The 21,139-nt window shown below is 35.2% G+C and overlaps 1 protein-coding gene across 1 annotated transcript; it reads left to right on the forward strand.

Moving 5' to 3' along the window:
• Positions 1–4,164: 4,164 nt before the first annotated feature.
• On the forward strand, positions 4,165–7,068 carry LOC116115563 (GDSL esterase/lipase CPRD49-like). Its single transcript, XM_031401700.1, has 6 exons — positions 4,165–4,598; positions 4,691–4,768; positions 5,026–5,166; positions 5,351–5,427; positions 5,519–5,668; positions 6,589–7,068. The coding sequence occupies exons 1-6, from the start codon at positions 4,488–4,490 to the stop codon at positions 6,800–6,802; spliced, it is 771 nt and encodes a 256-aa protein (XP_031257560.1). The 5' UTR covers positions 4,165–4,487; the 3' UTR covers positions 6,803–7,068.
• Positions 7,069–21,139: the final 14,071 nt, after the last annotated feature.

The raw sequence follows: 21,139 nt of genomic DNA on the forward strand, positions 1-21,139 counted from the left end.
GAGATTCATAGGTCCATTTGAAGTATTGCAGGGAGTGAGAAAGGTGGCCTACAGATTGGCACTATCACCTAGTATGGACAAGGTGCATGATGTTTTCCATGTCTGAATGCTTCAAAAGTATGTAAATGATCCCTCCCATATTATGAGTTTAGAGGACATTGCCTTAGCAGAGAATTTGGTGTATGAAGAGCGCCCAATTCAGATCTTAGACCGAAGGATTAAAGAACATCGCAACAAGAGTACTCCTTTAGTGAAAATCCTTTGGAGAAATCACAAAGTAGAAGAGGCCACATGGGAGGTAGAACAAGATATGCAGAATCGTTACCCGGAGTTGTTTGTGTGAATTTCGGGGATGAAATTCTTTAAGGGGGAGAGAATTGTAACGCCCCACTCGAGGTGCGTAGCTAATGTCTCTTATTTTACTCTTATTTGAATTGGAATATTGTTAATATGGTTTGGTTGGCCCTTGGTTGAATGGATGTATTGGTTTGGTTGAGTGATTGTCCTGAAATTGTAGAGACTTGGTGGAATTTTGGTGTTATAAACTTCACCGGGGCGAAGAAGAATCTTCGCCACGGCGATGAGGTCCTGTAACACACGATGTAGGTTCTGTGATGTTTGCCGGGGCGAAGAAATAGCTTCGCCGCAGCGAAGAGCCTAACAAAATGTTTATTGAAGTTTCTAGAGAATTCTTCCTTTAGGGCACAATGACCATTCTACCCCTAATTAGCAGGAAAAGTGGGGAGTGAAATGTAAGAAAATTGCATGAAGAATAGCTTAAATGGGGGTGCATTTGTAAAGAATTAAAAGGGTAAAGGTGGAATTCTTAAGCAAGAGTAAGGGTAAAATGAGGAAGAGTGGATAAAATATGAGATAATAAGGGTTTAACTTTAGAAACCCTTTCATTCATCTTCTTCCACCGCCTCTTTCATTCTCCATTTCCTCTCAATTTTTCCTTCAAGCTTTCAAGGATTTTTGAGGGTGTTTAGTTGGATCTTGGTAGAGAATTAATCTAAGGCATCCTAAGGTAAGATTCCTTGNAGGAGACTGCCACGTGTAATTCTGTTAATGCTGAAGACAAATGACTGTTTACGAGCAGTTAATAATTCTCTGGTATTGCACATTGTTCCACCTCTTTGTTTCTCGTTTTCTATTGCTTTGCATGACTTGATTTTTGGCTTTTATCTTTCCTGTAATAATATTGTCGTGATTTATGTAGTTAGTGGGGGATAAATAGTTTTCTCACCTCCACTTGGGCAGTTTTCTTTACAAATTATTTTGGTTTTGATAACTATTAATAGAATCTACCACTCCCCTGGTAGAAATGTTCTTTTGACAGGTTCAGGGATCTTCTCCTGAGACATTCTTGATCATCGGAAAAGTTTCTTCAAAGGCAGTCATTGAGGCAAAGATGTCGCAGAATAAATCCTTCTTAAACTATTTCAGTATCTGGTTGGAGGAGATCTACTTGGAAGCTCGACTTTTCAGTATACAGATATTCATGTGGCTTTTACAGTTCCGGAAAGCTCTTTCTTTGTGAAGTTAACAATCACATATACTCTGTTTCAGTTACTAATTCTCATATTCATTGCCTCCGTGGTTGAGATCTTTCCATCAACGTGCAGGTTTCAAGCTCGGATTGCTACATTTATTCTTTATTTAAAAAAAGAAAACTGATAAAATTATTTTTTCATATACACATACTACCTTCCCATGTTCCTGGGGGGTTGATTAATGTTGTTAAACGTCATTCAAAAATATTACTGAATAATAAGCTGAAAGAAACAAAGTGTTTCTTGAGGTATTGTTTGAATAATACACAGAATTTTGGAATCTCTTAGTTTTGGCTGTAGTATTCTATGCGGAATGTGCGGCCGGTTTTGCTCCTCAAGTACGGGATTGGACATAAGTTTGGTAGTTGGTTTGAATTTTATTATTGTAGGCCACGCTCACTTGTGTCAGTTGCAGACATAAATTGATTGAAAGCTGCAACTTGTTGGTTTATTGAAGAGGGTGACAAGACAACTCAGAGACTTCATCACCAAACACATTAACCCGACACAAGCAATTAGAAACAAAATTGAAGTAAGAGAGACGGGCAAATCTTTCTATTAATTACATCTCTACAAATGAATTAGAGATATCAATTATTATAAGTTGAATCGTCACTGATGGAAGATAATTGAGCTATTTAATGGTGTTAATGTACTCTTGGAAGCATTTTGTTGCTTATTAAGTCTAGGGATGAGTATGGATAAAAGGTAGGATCGAAATCGAAACTGGAACATATGTTTCAGGCTCCAGTTTCAGGTTTTTAGAAACCGAAATTGATCAGTTCTGGTTCCTTAAAAAAATACAAGGTATCCGAAACCGATCACCCTTAATTACGTCATTTCTCATCTTTAGATACCCAAGTATCCACTATAAGCCTTTCCTTGTTTAAACCTCATCCTTCACTTTATTTTAAAGCTATTCTATCCTAGTAAGATGTTGCTAAATAGAAGAATCTTATCAACGTTCATGAATGATAAATTATCGATCAAATTGCCAACTCTGGAAAATTAGGTGCTAATGTGCTATCATATTCATATAGTTTTGTATAGGCTATTTATCATAGTTATTAGTATCCTACGATATATGATACATATCTTATGATACGATTCGATATGGGTTGTCAACGATACGTATATCTTAAACCTTTCGATATGTTGATATGCATCCTACAATACGATACGTATCGGTTCATATCCTTAAAATATTGATACGAGTTTATTAATTTGAGCCAAAGGACAAAAAAATTTTTAGGGTCGGATCTGGGTCATCCAACCCGGTTCACTAAAACCTTTCCATATTTACTCATTTTGCATGAAGAAAGTGAATAGAGAGATACATTGCCTATTTTGCATGATAATGATAATACAAATAGAGATATATATATTAACATTAATCTTACAAATGATATGAATGGTTGAGAAGAAATAATATAGATTTTTAATTTTGTGATTAATTTTAATTATATAATATTATAATTTAAAGTTAATAATATCATAAAATTTATTAATTAATCTTAGGNCACTATAAGTCTTTCCTTGTTTAAACCTCATCCTTCACTTTATTTTAAAGCTATTCTATCCTAGTAAGATGCTGCTAAATAGAAGAATCTTATCAACGTCCATGAGTGATAAATCATCGATCAAATTGCCAACTCTGGAAAATTAGGTGCTAATGTGCTATCATATTCATATAGTTTTGTATAGGCTATTTATCATAGTTATTAGTATCCTACGATATATGATACATATCTTATGATACGATTCGATATGGGTTGTCAACGATACGTATCAGAGAGTATATCTTAAACCTTTCGATGTATTGATATGCATCCTACAATACGATACATATCGGTTCATATCCTTAAAATATTGATACGAGTTTATTAATTTGAGCCGAAGGACAAAAAATTTTTTGGGGTCGGATCTGGGTCACCCAACCCAGTTCACTAAAACCTTTCTACATTTACTCATTTTGCATGAAGAAAGTGAACAGAGAGATATATTGCCTATTTTGCATGATAATGATAATACAAATAGAGATATATATATTAACATTAATCTTACAAATGGTATGAATGGTTGAGAAGAAATAATATAGATTTTTAATTTTATGATTAATTTTGATTATATAATATTAAAATTTATTAGTTAATCTTGGGATATATTAATTTTAAATTTTTTTTTGATTTTTTGATTTTTTCTTTTAAAGACATCTGGTTATACGATGACAAACCATACACGTTTGAAAAAATATCAAAATTGATTTAACTATCTAGATTTAAATTTATTAATAATAATGAAAGAAAAGAAATATTGAGTGATACAATTAAAGAGTAATGGTCCCACCGCTCCGATCGTTTACTGTCACAAGACTGTAATCAAGAAGGCTACGACAATCTCGAGGACCTAACCTAATCGCACGGTGATAATTAAGTGGAAGCATGTAATGTCATCTTTTGATCGGCTTAAACCAATAGTCAAACGACTCGTCATAGACTGTATTAAAGGCTGCGGCTACAGACGGTTGGCAAGTTAAAGTTTGGTGAGTTACTTACAAATACAATCAGAGACAACTTCATACCCCCAAATCCCGCGTTTACAGAATCCAGATACTCGTCACCTGTCCAGTTTTGACAGCATCGTTTTAACAATATCGAGTCCACATCAATGTCAATGTATAAAAGTAGGAATGGACAGAATGGTTATTGAGAGGGATGGAAGGTGGAAGGCCAATTACGGTAGCTACCCCATTAAATACAAAAGCTGGTTAACATGGCGGGTTTTGCAGTGCGTAGAGTTTTATTAAATTTATATCAACATCACCGAAATTCTAACTACTAGTTATTGTAAAGGAGAAGCTGATTAAACCATTTCGTCAACTCTCGATTCTTCCTCGGCAGCCAAGAGTCGGTGATTCACTGATAAACTGACAAAATGGTGGGACCTCTTAGGCCTCGGTTTGTCCTCTTTGGATCCTCCATTGTCCAGCTCAGCTTCAGCAATGGCGGTTGGGGCGCCATTCTCGCCGACGTTTACTCTCGCAAAGTTTTTTTTTCCCCTCACTCTCTCTCTTGTTAGGACTATTTTAAGCAGCTAGATTTTTGTTTATTTATTTGTGTATCGTTTTTCATATTTAGGCGGACATTATTCTTCGAGGATATTACGGATGGAACTCACGACGTGCCGTTGAGGTTCTTGATCAAGTTTTTCCCAAGGTATTATTACGACATTTTTGTATTAATATTACTAAATGTAGCTTATTTAGATTAATTCATTCCGTATGTTGTTTAAGCACTTATTAGTTGAACAAGACGATGGAATAAGATGATAAATGATATGATAATTACCAGGGATATAAAAAGTTGAGATTCTGTATAATGTGATAATTACTAGATGTTTGAAGTGGTTCCTTTTGTGGTGGTTCTCTGATCCCATCTTTATTTTATTGTATTGTCTTTGTTTGGCCATACAGGATGATGCTACACAGCCTTCTTTGGTGATTGTTTATTTTGGTGGTAATGATTCAATGGGGCCTCACTCATCTGGCCTAGGTCCTCACGTTCCGCTTTCTGAATATGTTGAAAACATGAAAAAGATTGCAAATCATCTCAAGGTTATTTCTTCACGCACAAGTTTTTTAAAGCTTCGGTTTCGTTAGGCATTTAACCCTCAATGCTTAAATGTATTCAGTTTTAGTTTTGTATGTGTTGCCATTGAACATCTCTCAAACTTAACTGACATTTCATGTTTCTAATGAAGAATGATATTTGACCCTCAGTCTAAATGTTTGAAAACAGAGTCTTCCAGGTGGTACCCGCATTATTTTTCTAAGTTGTCCTCCTGTTGATGAAGACAGAGTTAATCGAGGCACAAGGTGCTGTGATGTATATATCTGTGTTGAATTTTCTGTGTTTTTTGTGGCAAAATGTCAATTCTAAGGCTGGTATATCTTTTAAATATTCCAGTGGAATTTTTAGTGAGCTAGTAAGAACAAATGAGCTATGCAAGAATTACTCAGAAGCTTGTATAAAGATGTGCCAGGAGTTAGATGTGAATGTGGTTGATCTTTTCACTGCATTTCAGCAGAGAGAGAATTGGATGACTGATTGCTTTACGTAAGTAAGCTTGCCATATTTACTGCACTTCCTTTTTTCTGACATGATCAAGATTGACAATATCATCATTTCTGATCTTCTTAGGCCAACTTATGTATCTGGTTTTTGTTTTTTCTGCAATTGAAGTTTCTCTGTTTTCTATATTCATAAATTAGCTGGAGAATTTTCACTTAAAAAGAAAGCTGAAATTTACATACTTGTTTTGGGTCTTCTCCAATAGGCTATGGTGCCATAAAGCAGTAGTTATTCGGAAGATACTTATTGGAATTCCTTCTATTATATATGCACACTCATGACCCATCTCATTTATGTATTACTTTTCTCATATTAGATGTTATATTCCACTACTGTCTTGGGGAAAAAATTGTCCTGGTTATCGTCAGCATGGTGTTTCCTTTAATGCATTGTATTTGTTTAAACTTTTTTGTGGGTAGTGAGAAACTCATGGTTTCTGGCTGTCAGAATCAATTTTGGCAGTTTTATAGTGTTCTATATAATCGATGAAATTACCATGAGCAGGCCTTTGTTTCTAAAGAAAGATGAGCTATGGAAATCAAGTTGGTTTTACTCACTTCCGAAGACAGCTTATAGCCATTAGTTTATTTCCAGTTTAGTTTTGATTACTGTTCATATCTTTTTGCTTGTATACCAAAAGAAATTTTCCTCTGAGAGCAAGAGACATGCACCAAGCCCAGGAAGTTGAAAATTTGCTTTACGTTGTCGTGGTAAATTTGTGTGTGGTCCATTTGGGCAGTCTTCTTTCTCTTCTTGTCTAAAAGTTGAATAATAGGTTGTCATTTTAGTGCAATTGTTATTCATTTGTCATTCTCTATAGTGACATTTGTCTGTCATTGAAATGACACAAACCAGTCAATGAATTGTCAGAATGCAAATATAGTAAATTATTTTCTCTTGCCCAGAGATGGAATTCATTTGTCTGAGGAGGGGAGTAAGATTGTGGTGGCAGAGATACTGAAAGTGCTCAAAGAAGCTGAGTGGAAGCCATCTCTGCACTGGAAGTCCATGCCCACTGAATTTGCAGAGGATTCGGCATATGATCTTGTGGCGGCTGATGGAAAGACTACGTTAAATCCTTCTGAATGGACATTCCACAGAGAGATTCAATGGGACTAGGCTGCGGTTTCGGAATCATCCTAATACTATTTTGTCCTATAACGGAACTGTCGGCCAAAAATCTCACAACCAAAAAGGAAAAGGCTTAAATGATAAACACCCGAAATCAGAGATTGAGGGATGAATCAACTTAAAACATTTTAGTGTATCAGCCTGAAATTGTAAAGCTGAGAATAGAACCATTCATCCTTAATATTGTCGTATGTTATTCAGATTTTATATGAAATTTATATTTCTACAGATGTTCACTTGTTCATTTTTATTTATTGAAGTTCTTTTCCAATATGTAATGGTGCAATAATCCAGGATTAAATGAGATGACATATACCAAGCAAAATTTCCTTTTTATTATATTAGCACTCTTTAAAACTTCTGATATGCGATATGCAAAAATACAATCTCAAGTTAAAATTGTTCTAAACTATTGGATTATATATTGCTAGAAAACAGTATGATTAATAAGTTTTTTAATAAAGGCGTATACAGTGTGTGAAGTCTCTGATTTCAGCATCAATCACTTGGCATTTATATATACCCCTTGGTAGATTTTTAAAGTCTTTCACAATCACATCATCAAAGAATTTGCCTTCTTGCTTTCAAGGATGAATACAATGATCAGTCTCACTTTGCTTTCAATCAGTTTTCGTTTTTGTCATCACGGTGACGAACATTAAAACGTCGATTCCGAATTGACTGAAAAAGAGACACATCTTATCGCCTTACAGGCATTCCAAGTCTGAATATTATACATGATCCTCAAGGGGTCCTCAACTCATGGAATGAATCTCTTCATTTCTGAGAATGGGAGGGCGTTACATGTAGTCGCAGGCATAGAAGAGTCACGGTTCTAGAGGTTTGTTGGGGTCCTTGTCACCATGCATTGACAACCTTAGCTTCCTACCGATCTGCAAACAACAGCATCCAAGGTGAAATCCCTCCTGAAGTTGGCCGTCTGTTCCGGTTAGAAGAAATACTGCTGCACAATAACTCCTCGGTTGGAGAAATTCCAGCCAACTTGTCCCGTTGTTCCAGGCTCACATTTTTATATTTAGGATTTAACAAGCTTGTTGGGAAAATTCCACCGGAGTTTATCTCCTTGTTCAACCTCAAAGAAATAGCTGAGCACCGTAACAGTTTTACAGGAGCCATTCCGCATTTTCTTGGGAATCTTACCTCCCTGGAAAGTATATCCATGGCTCATAATAAATTGGAAGGAAATATTCCAGATTCATTGGGTCAACTGAATAACTTAGACTCTCTTGGACTTGGTAATAACAACCTATCTGGTACAGTCCTTCCTTCAATATACGATCTTTCCTTCCTCATATTTTTTTTCTTTGGGTGGCAATCGACTTAAAAGGAAGTCTTACTCTTCCTCATCTCAAAATTTTTCAAATCTCAGAAAAAAAATTTGGTGGATCTATTCCAGTATCTTTATCCAATTCTTCAGAACTCCAACATATCCAAATGGCCATTAATGGTTTTTCAGGAAAATTGTCCGTTGATACAATTTTCGAGGCATGCAACATCTTGAAGTTGTAATTTTTGGCCGTAATAATTTAGGAAGTGGGGAAGGCGATGAGATGTGATTTATCGATTCTTTGGCCAATAGGCAGCAATTCGAGGGCTTTCATCATCGCTGAAAACAAATTCAAAGCACCATTTCCTCATTCAATCGCTAATCTCTCTGGTACTAAACTCCAATATTTTGATATTGATAGTAATAATTTGTATGGAAACATCCCGAAGCCATCTCGTTCAGTTAAATGCTGTTCAGTAACCAATTTTCCCCTAAATATGCAATATTTCACTTATATTAAACACATATGAACATAATATCACCCTAACTATATACAAAAATACAAAAAACATAAATCTAAAACATTAAGGAGAAGATAGAAGAGAAGAGAAGAGAAGAGGAGAAAGAAAGAAGTAAAGAAGTGAATTGAAGGAGAAGGGCAAAATCGTCCAAATTTTGTGTCAAAGGTCTTATTTGCGGAGTTAATTAGAGATGGGTTGTTTTTAATTTGACTCTTAAAATAGGGTCATATAAGTAATTATATATTTTTTAAGACTGTTTGATTGTATTTCAAAAGTTCTTTTAGGATTTTAAATAAATTATTTTACAACTTATAAGGAGAAACTCAAATTTTATAAGCTTTTTGTAGCTTATTTAAAGTGCTGAAATTTCAAAATTTTCTTACTTTATTTTATAAATTTAACTTGATTTATTCTAGAAAATTAAAGCCTTCTTGGTAAATTAACATAAGATAGCTTTTTTACATTTTCCTAAAAAACAATTAACAAAATTTTCACAAAAGCTCTACTCTTATAAACTCTACTCAATCTTTTCTTTCATAAGCTCCAGTCAAAACCACTGTGCCAATAATTTAAGTAAATAACAATAATTAAAATAATTAAAGATTTAATAATGAATATTGTATAATATAGTCTATTTAATCAAATAATTAATAACACTAATGTCTGGGTCTAAATAATTTTTTTTCCAAATCTAGGTCCAATCCTCTAAAAGAGGACCCAATAATAATAATTCTGGGCCGAAAATGGGCCCAAAGCATGCAAGATGGGGTGGGAAACTCCCGCTTCCTCTCTACGGCTTCGGTCCTGCTTCTTAAAGAGCCAGCGTCAAACACCAATTGAATCACGATGCCAATTTATTTTTCGTTTGAAAAATGTGCTTAATTTGTATTATTTCATTTGAAGTTTCCTATAAATTTTTTTTGCAACTTTGTTTCTGGTTTCAACTTCTTGCCAGAGTGAATAATACGTTAACTATGGAGGGTTCAACTTCTCCAAGCATCATAATGAACCACAGTACTCAGAAATTTCCAGGGAAATTGATTTTGCAACTTTCTATATTTTCAGTGGAAGATATTGACTTTTGCAACATTCTATGATTATTGGTAGAAATTTAATGCTATGTACTCATGATCATCATTTCTTTACCAGAAAACAAAGAGGAATGAGGCTAGACTTCACTTAAATTTGACAAAAGAACTATGGAATTGACCAATTTCTTATGCGCAACACAAAGGACTTGAGTATTTTGAAAATTGAATTGTGGCATAAACATTTTCTGAACAAAGCTTAACTTGTTTGAAGCTTTTGCAGAATGTCCATATAGACTAAAGCAAGCGAAACGTGTAGAAAACAAACAGCCATGGCATGAAACAGACAAACTGCTTTCAATTAAGTTGATGAAATTAACAAAAAATGGAAGACCAATCCCCAGGAAGATTCTATAATTATTTTATATATGTTTTATAATTTCATTTGAGTTTGAAAATCAAATCAAGAGGCACACTAACTTGACCGAGTCGGCGATGGGTCAAGCTAGTGCGTTTGAGAGTGGACTAGGAATGATTTCAGAACTGATTATAATGAAATGCCATTCTGTTTGTGATGCAGCAGAATAGGATAGACACTAGATACACTTTTTAGCATAGTAGCTCAAATCCAATAATAAAACTCCTGAATGTATAAGGAGATTTTTTGAATCCACAAGAAAATGCCGAATCTACGACAAAACAGTTCACCAAGAAACCATTAAGAAATTTTATTGATAAGCCATTATTATTGTTTGTAGGATAACAAATCTATTTATACTAAATTTATCCTAGTGTTAATAGAACAAGAGATAAGGAATTATTAAATAAGAAACTAAAATAAACCTTCCTAATTTAACCAAAATCCTAAAATAATTAAACTTCCCAAATATAAAATCATAATTAATATTGGAAAATCTAATAACAAAAAATAATGTAGGACAAAGATTAGAATTCTGTCCTACATCAGATGTAGAACAAAGATTTTCATGATCCTCAAGGTGTCCTGAACTCGTGTTATGCAGCTGCAGGGAATTGCAAGACTTTTGATATTCTGCTACATTAATATTAACTCATGCTTACTAAAAAAATTGAACAGGTAATTTACTTTTCAAAAGATTATTATAATTTCTAATGTTATTGTTGTTGGGTTTATGAGTATGGTCTTGGAAGTGAGATGTCAATAAATGGGGATGTCTACAGTTATATGGGATCCTGTTGTTAGAGATGGATGTTGCAACTTTCTATGATTCGTTGTGGAAGAGATTTTGAAGTCTTGGCAAATTGCGACAATGGTTTTACTAATTAATTTGGTTATTGAAGTCAACACCCAATGGAGTCCTCGTTCATTACCTCTTTGGACTTGTTTCAAGACGTTCCCACTAAAAATTATTAAGTGGAAGAAGGCACTCTTTTTTTTTTTGTCATATGGGAGATGATGGACTTGACTCCACTTAATTAAGACGGTAAGAACTTAACTCCACTTAGTACTGGATACTTCTTTTACCTTAACTAAGACAGTAAGGGACTTGACTCCACTTCAAATTGAGAAAAGAAAAGATCATGCATTAATTTATTGTGTGTAGCACAATAACTGGAGGAGGCCCTTGGAATTTTTAAAATTGAATTGAAGGATAAGTATTTTCTCAGCAAGAGTCAAATCAAAAGCAGATTGAAGCATTTTTAACGTCCAATCACACCAAATTTCTTCACCATCATATACACGACAAGGAAATAACTAAATGAATGCATTGTTCAAGTTTTACCAAAAAATAAAAAAGATACTTAAATTTAACCAAGGCAAACCAGAAAAAAAAAAAAAGAAGGAAGGGCGACATGAGGTTACCAAAGATTTAGTGGAAATAAACCGTAAAGAATGACAATTGACTGAATTAAAGATGGCCAAACTGGCCCATTACAGAATAAGAGGAGACTTTTTGGAAATTGGAATTTTCAAAGTTATGGGGTCTGCCGAGTAGTTTGCATTCCCGGTGTACTTTTATATGTATGCAATGAATAGTTGAATATGAACTAAATTTGTAGGTTTCATTGGAAATTTCTTGCAAAAACTTCATGCAACTTTCTACTCCTTGAGGAAAATCACAAATAGAATTAAAGAAAAAGAAGAAATTATTATGCTCTTCAGTTCTGTTCATGATAATCAAATTAATGACACGTTTGTGTGACTTATGGGGAAGAATTGACTGATCGATGTTTGTGTTACTAATAGGGTAGAATTGACTCAAGTCCACTAGAGATTTGAAAATCGTAAAATTTCTCAGTTATTTCTTTCAACCTTTTTGTATTTAATTATCCAATAAATATTAGTTAATAGTTCAAATCAAATAATTAAATGCTCTCTATCATTTGATTCAATTTATAACGTAAATTTATAATTAAAATACTCATAGTTTTCCTTAAATTACCGGTCAGGATATTGATAAAAGTTGTCATATTAATAAGTCACTCTTCACACAAATGATAAAAACTCCAACAAATTTGAATACAAATAACCAAATTTAACAGTGATATGGCTATAATTCATTGATCCATGAGTTTAGTATTAGACTTTGTTAGCTCTTGATCTTGATAACATTTAAAATGAATTATTGGTCTAAAATTTTCCAATGATTTTAAAGACTAGAAAATAAATCGACTATATTTTAGATGGCTAAAGCCCACTTGATAGATGTCGGATCATATTTTCTTCAACATTAGACACCACTAAGGTATCTTTAATAAGTCCGTTTTTCTCTTTTGCCACTTGATAGATGTCGGGTCATATAAGTAATTATTTCTTTTTTAAAACTGTTTGATATTGACCTTTGCAACTTTCTATGATTCGTTGCGGAAATTTGTTCATTCCTAGTGGACTTCAAGTTTAAAAAAAAAAAAAAAAAAAAAAAAAATTATGTGCAATTATGATCACCATTATATGAAATTTCTTGAACTGCAGAATCAGAATAATATCATTCAAATATTCAAACACCAAACTGAACGATAAAAGTCTATGTACAGTGAATCAAAGTCGTTTTGGAGTCCAGACTAGCGTTAATACCACTAAATTGAACCCTGAGTTTCACAAACGAGACAGATCTTGCTACGATGCAAAACTTCAAATCAAAGATTATTCATGATATTGACTTCTGCACCATTCTATGATTATTTGCAGAAATTTAATGTTATATACTCATGCTCATCAGTTCTTTACCAGAAAATCAAGAGGAATGAGGCTAGATTCCACTTAAATTTGACAAAAAAACTACAGAATTGACCAATTTCTTTTGTGCAGCACAGAGGACTTGAGTATTTTGAAAAATGAATTGGGGCACAAACATTTTCTAAACAAAGCTTAACTTGTTTGAAGATTTTGCAGAACGTCCACTTAGACTAAAGCAAGCGAAACATGTGAAAACAAACAGCCATGACTTGAAACAGAGTAACTGTTCGCTTTCAATTTAGTTGATTAAATTAACAAAAAATGGAAGACCAATCCCCTGGAGGATTCTATAATTATTTTATATATGTTTTATAATTTCATCCGAGTTTCAAAATTAAATCAAGCGGCGCACTAACTTGACCCAGTGGGCGATGGGTCAAGCCAGTGCACTTGAGAGTGGAGTATGACAACCAAATAGAAACCCCAATAAAGAATCCAGAAAGGCAATATCAAACAATTGTCTTTTAATTTTCAGAAATGAATACAATGATTTGTCACTCAATGTTGTCAATTCAGAAATGGACGAAAACCAGACGATTCCATTGAGTTTCAAAATCAAATCAAGAGGCTTACTAACTTGACCCTGTCGGTGCTGGGTCAAGCTAGTTCGCTTGAGAGTGGAGCAGGAATGATTTCAAAACTGATTATAGTGAAATGTCATTCTCTTTGTGGTGCAACAGAATAGGATAGACACTAGATACGGTCTAGAGTAGTAGCTCGAATCCATGAATAGAACTCATGAATGCACAAGAAGGCTTCTTGAATCCATAGAAAATATCGAATTCACGATAGAACAATTCACCAAACAACCATTAAGAAATTTTATTTATAACCCATTGTTATTGTTTGTAGGATAGCAAGTCTATTTATACTAAATTAATCCTAGTGTTACTAGAACAAGGAATTATTAAATAAGAAACTAAAATTAACTTAAATAAACCTTCCTAATTTAACCAAAATCCTAAAATAATTAAACCTCCCCAATGTAAAATCATAATTAAAATTAGAAAATCTAATAACAAAAAATAATGTAGGACAAAGAGTAGAATTCTGTCCTATATCAGATGTAAGACAAAGATTATTCATAATCCTCATGTTAAATAAGTGAAGCCTGTGACGTCGTTTAAGCCAAGTAAAAACGCTGCCGTTTTGCCTATTAGTCCAAGTCAATCATAGCCATCAAAGTTAAAGAGAATCCGACAGCTCCAGTTCAATCACAAGTCAACAGTATAAAAGTGGAACCGTTTCACGCATTTGGGTAACTATTCAGAATTAGGGTTTTCTCTTTATTCTCTGTAAATACGTTTCGTAACCTGGTTTTAGGGTTCGTGATTCATTCTGGTTTTTCTCTGTGTAAATCGTTCTAGAGGCTTATTTTGAGGGCAGGGTGTTCCTTAAAGGGTATAGAGTACTCTAGTGTTAGGATTTGCTGGATAAAGAGAAGTGAATGAGTGTGTGAATGAGGTGGTTGATAGAGAAGGAGATTTGTCTGTAATCTGTAATCTTTGAAGTGCTTAATCCTAGTGCAGCGAGCTCCATATTCTAGAGTTCAACGTGGATGTAACTTGTTCTATATTGAACAAGCGAACCACGGTAGATCGTGTGTTGTGTGATTTCTTGTTCTTGCATTGTCTTGTTTGATCTGAGATTGATTTGGTGGTTTGAGTAATTCTTATTGATTTACAACAGTGGTATCAGAGCCAAAAAGGTTCTAAGGTGTATCTTGGTTAGAAATCGTTTGATTCTTGACGAATTCGAAAATTAGGGTTTGTCAGATTTGGGGGTTTTTCGATTTAAAGGTTCATAGATCATTAGGACTTCAAATCTTGCAGAGTCTTGGGATTAATTAGCAAGATTAGGTCACAAACACAAGGGATCAACGAAAATCGGGCAAAGTCAAAATTAGGGTTTTGTTGAGATTTGGGGGTTTTCTTTTCGAATTAGGGTTTTGAATAGTCTTGAATCTGTTTAAGGGTATTTCGGCTGGAAAACCAGTAATCGCCTTAAAAACTGCCTAGCAGTACTTGGCAACTTCTGGTATAACAACACCACATACTCGTTAGACTGTTTTTGCCCTGTCATTAATAGTTCTGAATCTGTTTAAGGGTATTTTGGCTGGAAAACCAATAATCGCCTTAAAAACTGCCTAGCAGTACTTGGTAACTTTTGGTATAACAACGCCACGTACGCCTTATACTGTTTTGCCCTATCATTACAGTACAATGAGCACTACTCATATGGAGATCTCCCAATACGATGGGAAGATCGATTTTAATACATGGAAAAAGAAAATGAAGGCTTTGTTATCCCACAATAAGGTGGGAATTGCACTGGAAAATGATGAAACCAAGTGGTCTGAGGAAAAGATGAAAAAGAAAGCAGAGATAGACGAAGAAGCACACAATCTGATAATCATGAATTTATCAGATAATGTACTGTGAAAGGTGGATGGCATGGACACACCGCTTGAGCTCTAGGTAAACTCAAAACTCTGTATGCATTAAGGTCTGCTCCTAATTTAGCATTCTTGAAAGGTGCTCTGTTTTCTTATAGAATGGATGTCTCTAAGTCATTAGAAGAAAACCTAGATGAATTTCTTAAAATGACACTAGTGCTAAAAGGAACTAATCAGGAATTAGGGGATTCGAGTCTTGCAATGATTTTATTAAATTCTTTACCTGATGAATACTTAGTAGTGAAAAATGCATTGCAGTATATTGGAACAGTCCCCAGTGTTGATCTGATAATAGCTGGTCTAAAATCCAGAGAACTTGAGTTAAAGGTACAAAAAAGAAATGGGAGTAATCTTTTTGTAAAGGGAAAACAAGAATCTGGTCACTTTAGTAAAGATACTGGAAAGGGTGTTCAATAAAACTCAAGGCCAAAGAATAAGAAGAAAGGGAAAGCCTATAGTAATAATAAGTCTAAATCAAAGACTAGGAAGTGCTTCCATTGTAACAAACCTGGTCACATAAAAAAAATTGTTATGATTGGATTAGGAAGCAGAAACAGAACAGTATTGAGAGCAACTTAGCATCCTCTAGTAATAGCATTGAAGTTATAGAAGCCCTCACTGTGTCTAGTTCTGAAATGGCCAATGAATGGGTTCTAGACTTAAGGTGTTCTTTCCACATGAGTCCTAATAAAACCTGGTTCCAGAATCTAACAAATGGTGAACCTGAAACAGTGTTTATGGGCAATAATCACTCATGTAGGGTCCAAGGTGTGGGTAATATCACCATTAGACTTAAAGGTGGCAAACTCATTATGATAACCAGAGTAAGGTACATACCAGAGCTTAAACATAACCTGATCTCTTTAGGCACATTGGATGAAGCTGGTTGTCACTACAGGGCTAAAAATAGGTGCATTACTGTATACAAAAATGAACAAATGCTGTTTGAAGGTGTTAAAAGGAATGGGTTGTACATACCGTGGGCAATACCATCAAATGAATATTAACTCTGCTTTTATATCTACTAACATTTCAACTGCAGAAAAGTGGTACCTGAGGATGGGCCATATAGGCCAAACTGGTATGAGCTATCTCAAACAGCAGGGGTACTTGGGTAATGATAATGTGTCAGACCTAGATTTTTGTGAAACTTGTGTCATGGGCAAACAGCACAGGCTGAGTTTCCCAAAAGGAACTCACTTGTCTGTGGGATGTTTGGATTACCTTCATGTTGATCTCTGGGGTCCTGAAAGAGTCAAAACTCATAGGGGGAACAGTTAGTTTCTAGCTATGGTGGGTGACTTTAGTAGGAAGGTGTGGGTTTACCTACTTAGATCCAAGGATGAGGCTCTAATTAAGTTTAAGGGCTGGAAGATCTTAGTAGAAAACCAACTGGAGAAAAAAGTGAAAACACTCAGAACTGACAATGGATTAGAGTTCTGTAACACTAAGTTTGACACTTACTGTAGAGACTAGGGAATTGACAGACATAGGACAGTGAGAGGAACCCCTCAGCAAAATGGAGTTGCTGAAAGGATGAATAGGACACTATTAGAGAAAGTGAGGTGCCTCCTCTTCACAGCTGGGTTACCTAAGTCGTTTTGGGGGGAGGCCTTAACCACTACTGCCTATTTAGTAAATAGGACTCCATCTAGTGCAACTGGCTACATTTATCCTGAAGAAAGATGGTCAGGAAGAAAACCATCCATAAACCATTTAAGAGTCTTCGGATGTGCTACATATGCATATACCAAAGATGGGAAATTAGAACCAAGGTCCCTAAGATGTGTGTTCTTAGGATATCAAGAAGGGACAAAGGAATATAGGCTGCGGGAGAGAGAGGCTCCAGGAGTTAAAGTCATTATCAGTAGAGATGTGGTATTTAACGAATGTGTGTTTCCTTGCAGGGTTACTAACATTAATGCAGGAACCTCAAGCCATCAATTGGAGAATCCACAGCAAACTGAAAGTACTCAGGTTGAGGTGGAGTTAACCAACCAACAAGAACCTGAGACCAACACTAATGAACCAGAATATGAACCTAAGCACACTACAACTAATATTGAACTTGATGGTGAAGATGAGAATGAGGAAAACATTGACCATGTCCAACAAGATGATATGGCACAATACCAACTGGCCAGAGACAGATCAAGGAGGGAAATAAGACCACCAGCAAGGTTCAGCTATGCAGACCTCATCTACACAGCCCTGCTGGCTAGTGTAGAGATCTAGAGGATAGAACCTGACTCCTATGAACAAGCCATAAACTCAAAAGACAGAAAAAATTGGCTCACTGCCATGAATGAGGAGATGGACTCCCTAAGGCATAACAAAACCTGGATACTAGTCCCAAAATCCAAAGATGTCAAGTTGGTGGACTGCAAGTGGCTGTACAAGCTAAAGGAGGGCATCAACAAAACTGATCCACCAAGGTATAAGGCCAGGTTAGTAGCCAAAGGCTACACCCAGCGAGCAGGTATAGACTTTACTGAAATTTTTTCACCTGTTGTTAAATTCAAAACTATAAGATTGATGTTATCTATAGTAGCCCATTATGACTTAGAGTTAGAGCAGTTAGATGTAAAAACTACGTTTCTACATGGGGAATTAGAAGAACATATTTACATGAGTCAACCCATGGGGTTTAGGGACAAACAGTTTCTTGATTATGCATGTTTGCTGAAAAAATCTCTGTACAGACTTAAACAGTCACCTAGGCAGTGGTACAAGAGATTTGACTCTTTTATAGTAGGCATAGGATTTACTAGAAGTGAGCATGATAACTATTTCTATTTTGCACAAGTAGATACAAATCCTGTATATTTGTTATTATACGTCGATGACATGCTATTAATTAGTAAATCAAATGTCCAAATTGAGGATTTGAAAGGAAAATTGCATGCTGAATTTGACATGAAGGATTTGGGCTGTGCTAAGAAAATTTTAGGTATGCTAATAGAAAGAAACAGAAAAAATTACAGTCTAAAACTACACCAGATGCCTTATCTGCAAAAACTTGTGTTAAAGTTTGGGATGAGTGACTCTAAATGTGCCCAAATGCCCCTAGCTAGTCACTTCATCTTGAGTAAAGCCCAAAGTCCTAAAACAGAACCTGAAAGACTAAAAATGGAAGCCATACCATATGCAAATGCCATTGGTTCTGTTATGTATTCTATGATCACTACAAGACTTGATTTATCATATTCAATATCACTCCTAAGTAGATTCATGTCAAATCCTGGATGTGATCATTGGAATGCTTTGAAATGGCTTCTTAGGTATATCAAAAGCACTGTGAATGTTGGTTTAAATTTCTGTAAAAGAAACTCCTCGCTTGATCTGGTTGGGTATGTAGACTCGGATTTTACAGGTGATAGAGACTCCCGGAAGTCTACAACAGCATACCATTTTACTTTGGGAGGAAACTGTATCAGTTGGAAGTCCCAGTTACAGCCACTGGTAGCTATGTCCACAACTGAAGCAGAATACGTGGCTGTAACCAATGCATTCAAAGAAGCTATATGGCTTCAAGGGTTCTTGAAAGAAGCCAAGCTGCTGGATGGAACTGTGACTGTCTATTCAGACAGTCAGAGTGCTATTCATTTGGGGAAGAATCCCTTGTACCATGAGAAGACCAAACACATAGATGTACGGTACCATTTTGTGAGGGATACGATCTCAAAAGGAGAAGTGAACCTACTGAAGATCCCAACCGAGAACAACCCAGCAGACATGGGAACCAAGGTTGTAACACTTGCAAAGTTCAAGCGCTGCTTGAACTTATTGCATGTGGGATAACCAAAATAGAACTAAGAAGGAATATGGAAATGCTTGCTGCACAACAAGAAAACATTGCTGGAAAGACTGTCACAAACTTCAAGGTGGAGATTGTTAAATAAGTGAAGCCTGTGACGTCGTTTAAGCAAAGTAAAAACGTTGTGGTTTTGCCTATTAGTCCAAGTCAATCACAGCAATCAAAGTTAAAGAGAATCTGATGGCTCCAGTTCAGTCACAAGTCAACAGTATAAAAGTGGAACCGTTTCACGCATTTGGGTAACTGTTCAGAATTAGGGTTTTCTCTTTATTCTCTGTAAATACGTTTCGTAACCTGGTTTTAGGGTTCGTGATTCATTCTGGTTCTTCTTGGTGTAAATCATTCTAGAGGCTTATTTTGAGGGCAGGGTGTTCCTTAAAGGGTATAGAGTACTCTAGTGTTAGGATTTGCTGGATAAAGAGAAGTGAATGAGTGTGTGAATGAGTTGGTTGATAGAGAAGGAGATTTGTCTGTAATCTGTAATCTTTGAAGTGATTAATCCTAGTGCAGCGAGCTCCATATTCTGGAGTTCAACGTGGATGTAACTTGTTCTATATTGAATAAGCGAACCACGGTAGATTGTGTGTTGTGTGATTTCTTGTTCTTGCATTGTCTTGTTTGATCTGAGATTGATTTGGTGGTTTGAGTAATTCGTATTGATTTACAACACCTCAAAATGTGCTAAACTCGTGTTATGCAGTTGCAGGGAACCACAAGACTTTTGATCTTTTGCTACATTAATATTAACTCATGCCATCTACAAAATTTTAACAGGTAATTTACTTTTCAAAAGATTATATACTTTCTAATGTTATTCGTGTTGGGTTTTAGAGTATGGTCTATGAAATGAGGTATCAACATATGGGGATGTCTACAGTTATGGGATCCTGTTGTTAGAGATGGTTGTTTCAACTTTCTATGATTCATTGTGGAAGAGAGTTTGAAGTCTTGGCAAATTGCGACAATGGTTTTACTAATTAATTTGGTTATTGAAGTCAACACCCAATGGATTCTTTGTTCATTGCCTCTTTGGACTTGTTTCAAGACGTCATAAAAGGGTTTTATCCCACTAAAAATTGTTAAGTGGAAGAATACAATGATAGGCTTTCCTTATATGATTTTAAAGTGATGTCACTTCAATTTAATTTTTTTGATTCTTCTTTTGAACTTATCTGACTTCATAAGCGTTACTGTAAAATTGCAATAAATAGAACTTCATTTAAGAATCTTATTAAAATATACACTTCACCTTCTAAAGTTTGCTCAAAAGAAAAATAATAATAATAATAATTGCCGATTTAGCAATGAGATTACTAAACACGAGTCATGCAGCCACATAAAATGAGGACCCTATTTCCACTTGAAAGGTTGTTCTCTACATCCCATGTGCTCTTAAGTTTTAATTCATATTCATTTGAAGTTTCTTGAAAAAAGTTGTTGCAACTTTCTTTGGTTCATGGTGGAAGATAATTTACACTTTTTGAAAATTAATGAAAAAGAGAATAATTGTGGATCATGCTCACCGTTTCTTTACATGAAAATCACAGTTCTGGATACCTTTTCTACCTTAACTAACACAGTAAGAGACTTGACTCAACTTTAACTTGAGGAAAGAAAAAAATATGCATTGACTAATGTTTTGCAATCATCAACCAAGATTCAACCAAAAACAATCAAGAAAATAGAAAACACAAATAATCAACACCGGATCTTTACCGTGGTTCACTTGCCCTATTTGAGCAAGCTACATCCACGTTGAACTCCGGAAAGGGAGTTCGCTGCACTATGATTATAGAACAACCAATTACAGACACAATTACAAAGAATGACACCCAAGAACCCAAATCAAACAACTCTGATTCAAACCCGTAATCTGCCCTAGGAATCCTCTAACCTAGAAATCCTTATAACAAGAACACAGTAGTTCTTCCCTTGACTGATTAACCCAAACCACTCAAGAAACTTGCAGATTACAACTGAAATCAGACCCAAAAGAAAG

Source organism: Pistacia vera, unplaced genomic scaffold, assembly GCF_008641045.1.
Source record: "Pistacia vera cultivar Batoury unplaced genomic scaffold, PisVer_v2 Contig745, whole genome shotgun sequence".
Lineage (NCBI taxonomy): Eukaryota > Viridiplantae > Streptophyta > Magnoliopsida > Sapindales > Anacardiaceae > Pistacia > Pistacia vera.

What these genes read in the sequence shown, in the direction of transcription:
- LOC116115563 (XM_031401700.1), top strand. Translation starts at nt 4,488, where the DNA reads ATGGTGGGACCTCTTAGGCCTCGGTTTGTCCTCTTTGGATCCTCCATT. An exon ending in AGATTGCAAATCATCTCAAG is followed by an intron (nt 5,167 to 5,350) that starts GTTATTTCTTCA and finishes GTTTGAAAACAG; the next exon opens with AGTCTTCCAGGTGGTACCCG. An exon ending in AGAGTTAATCGAGGCACAAG is followed by an intron (nt 5,428 to 5,518) that starts GTGCTGTGATGT and finishes TAAATATTCCAG; the next exon opens with TGGAATTTTTAGTGAGCTAG.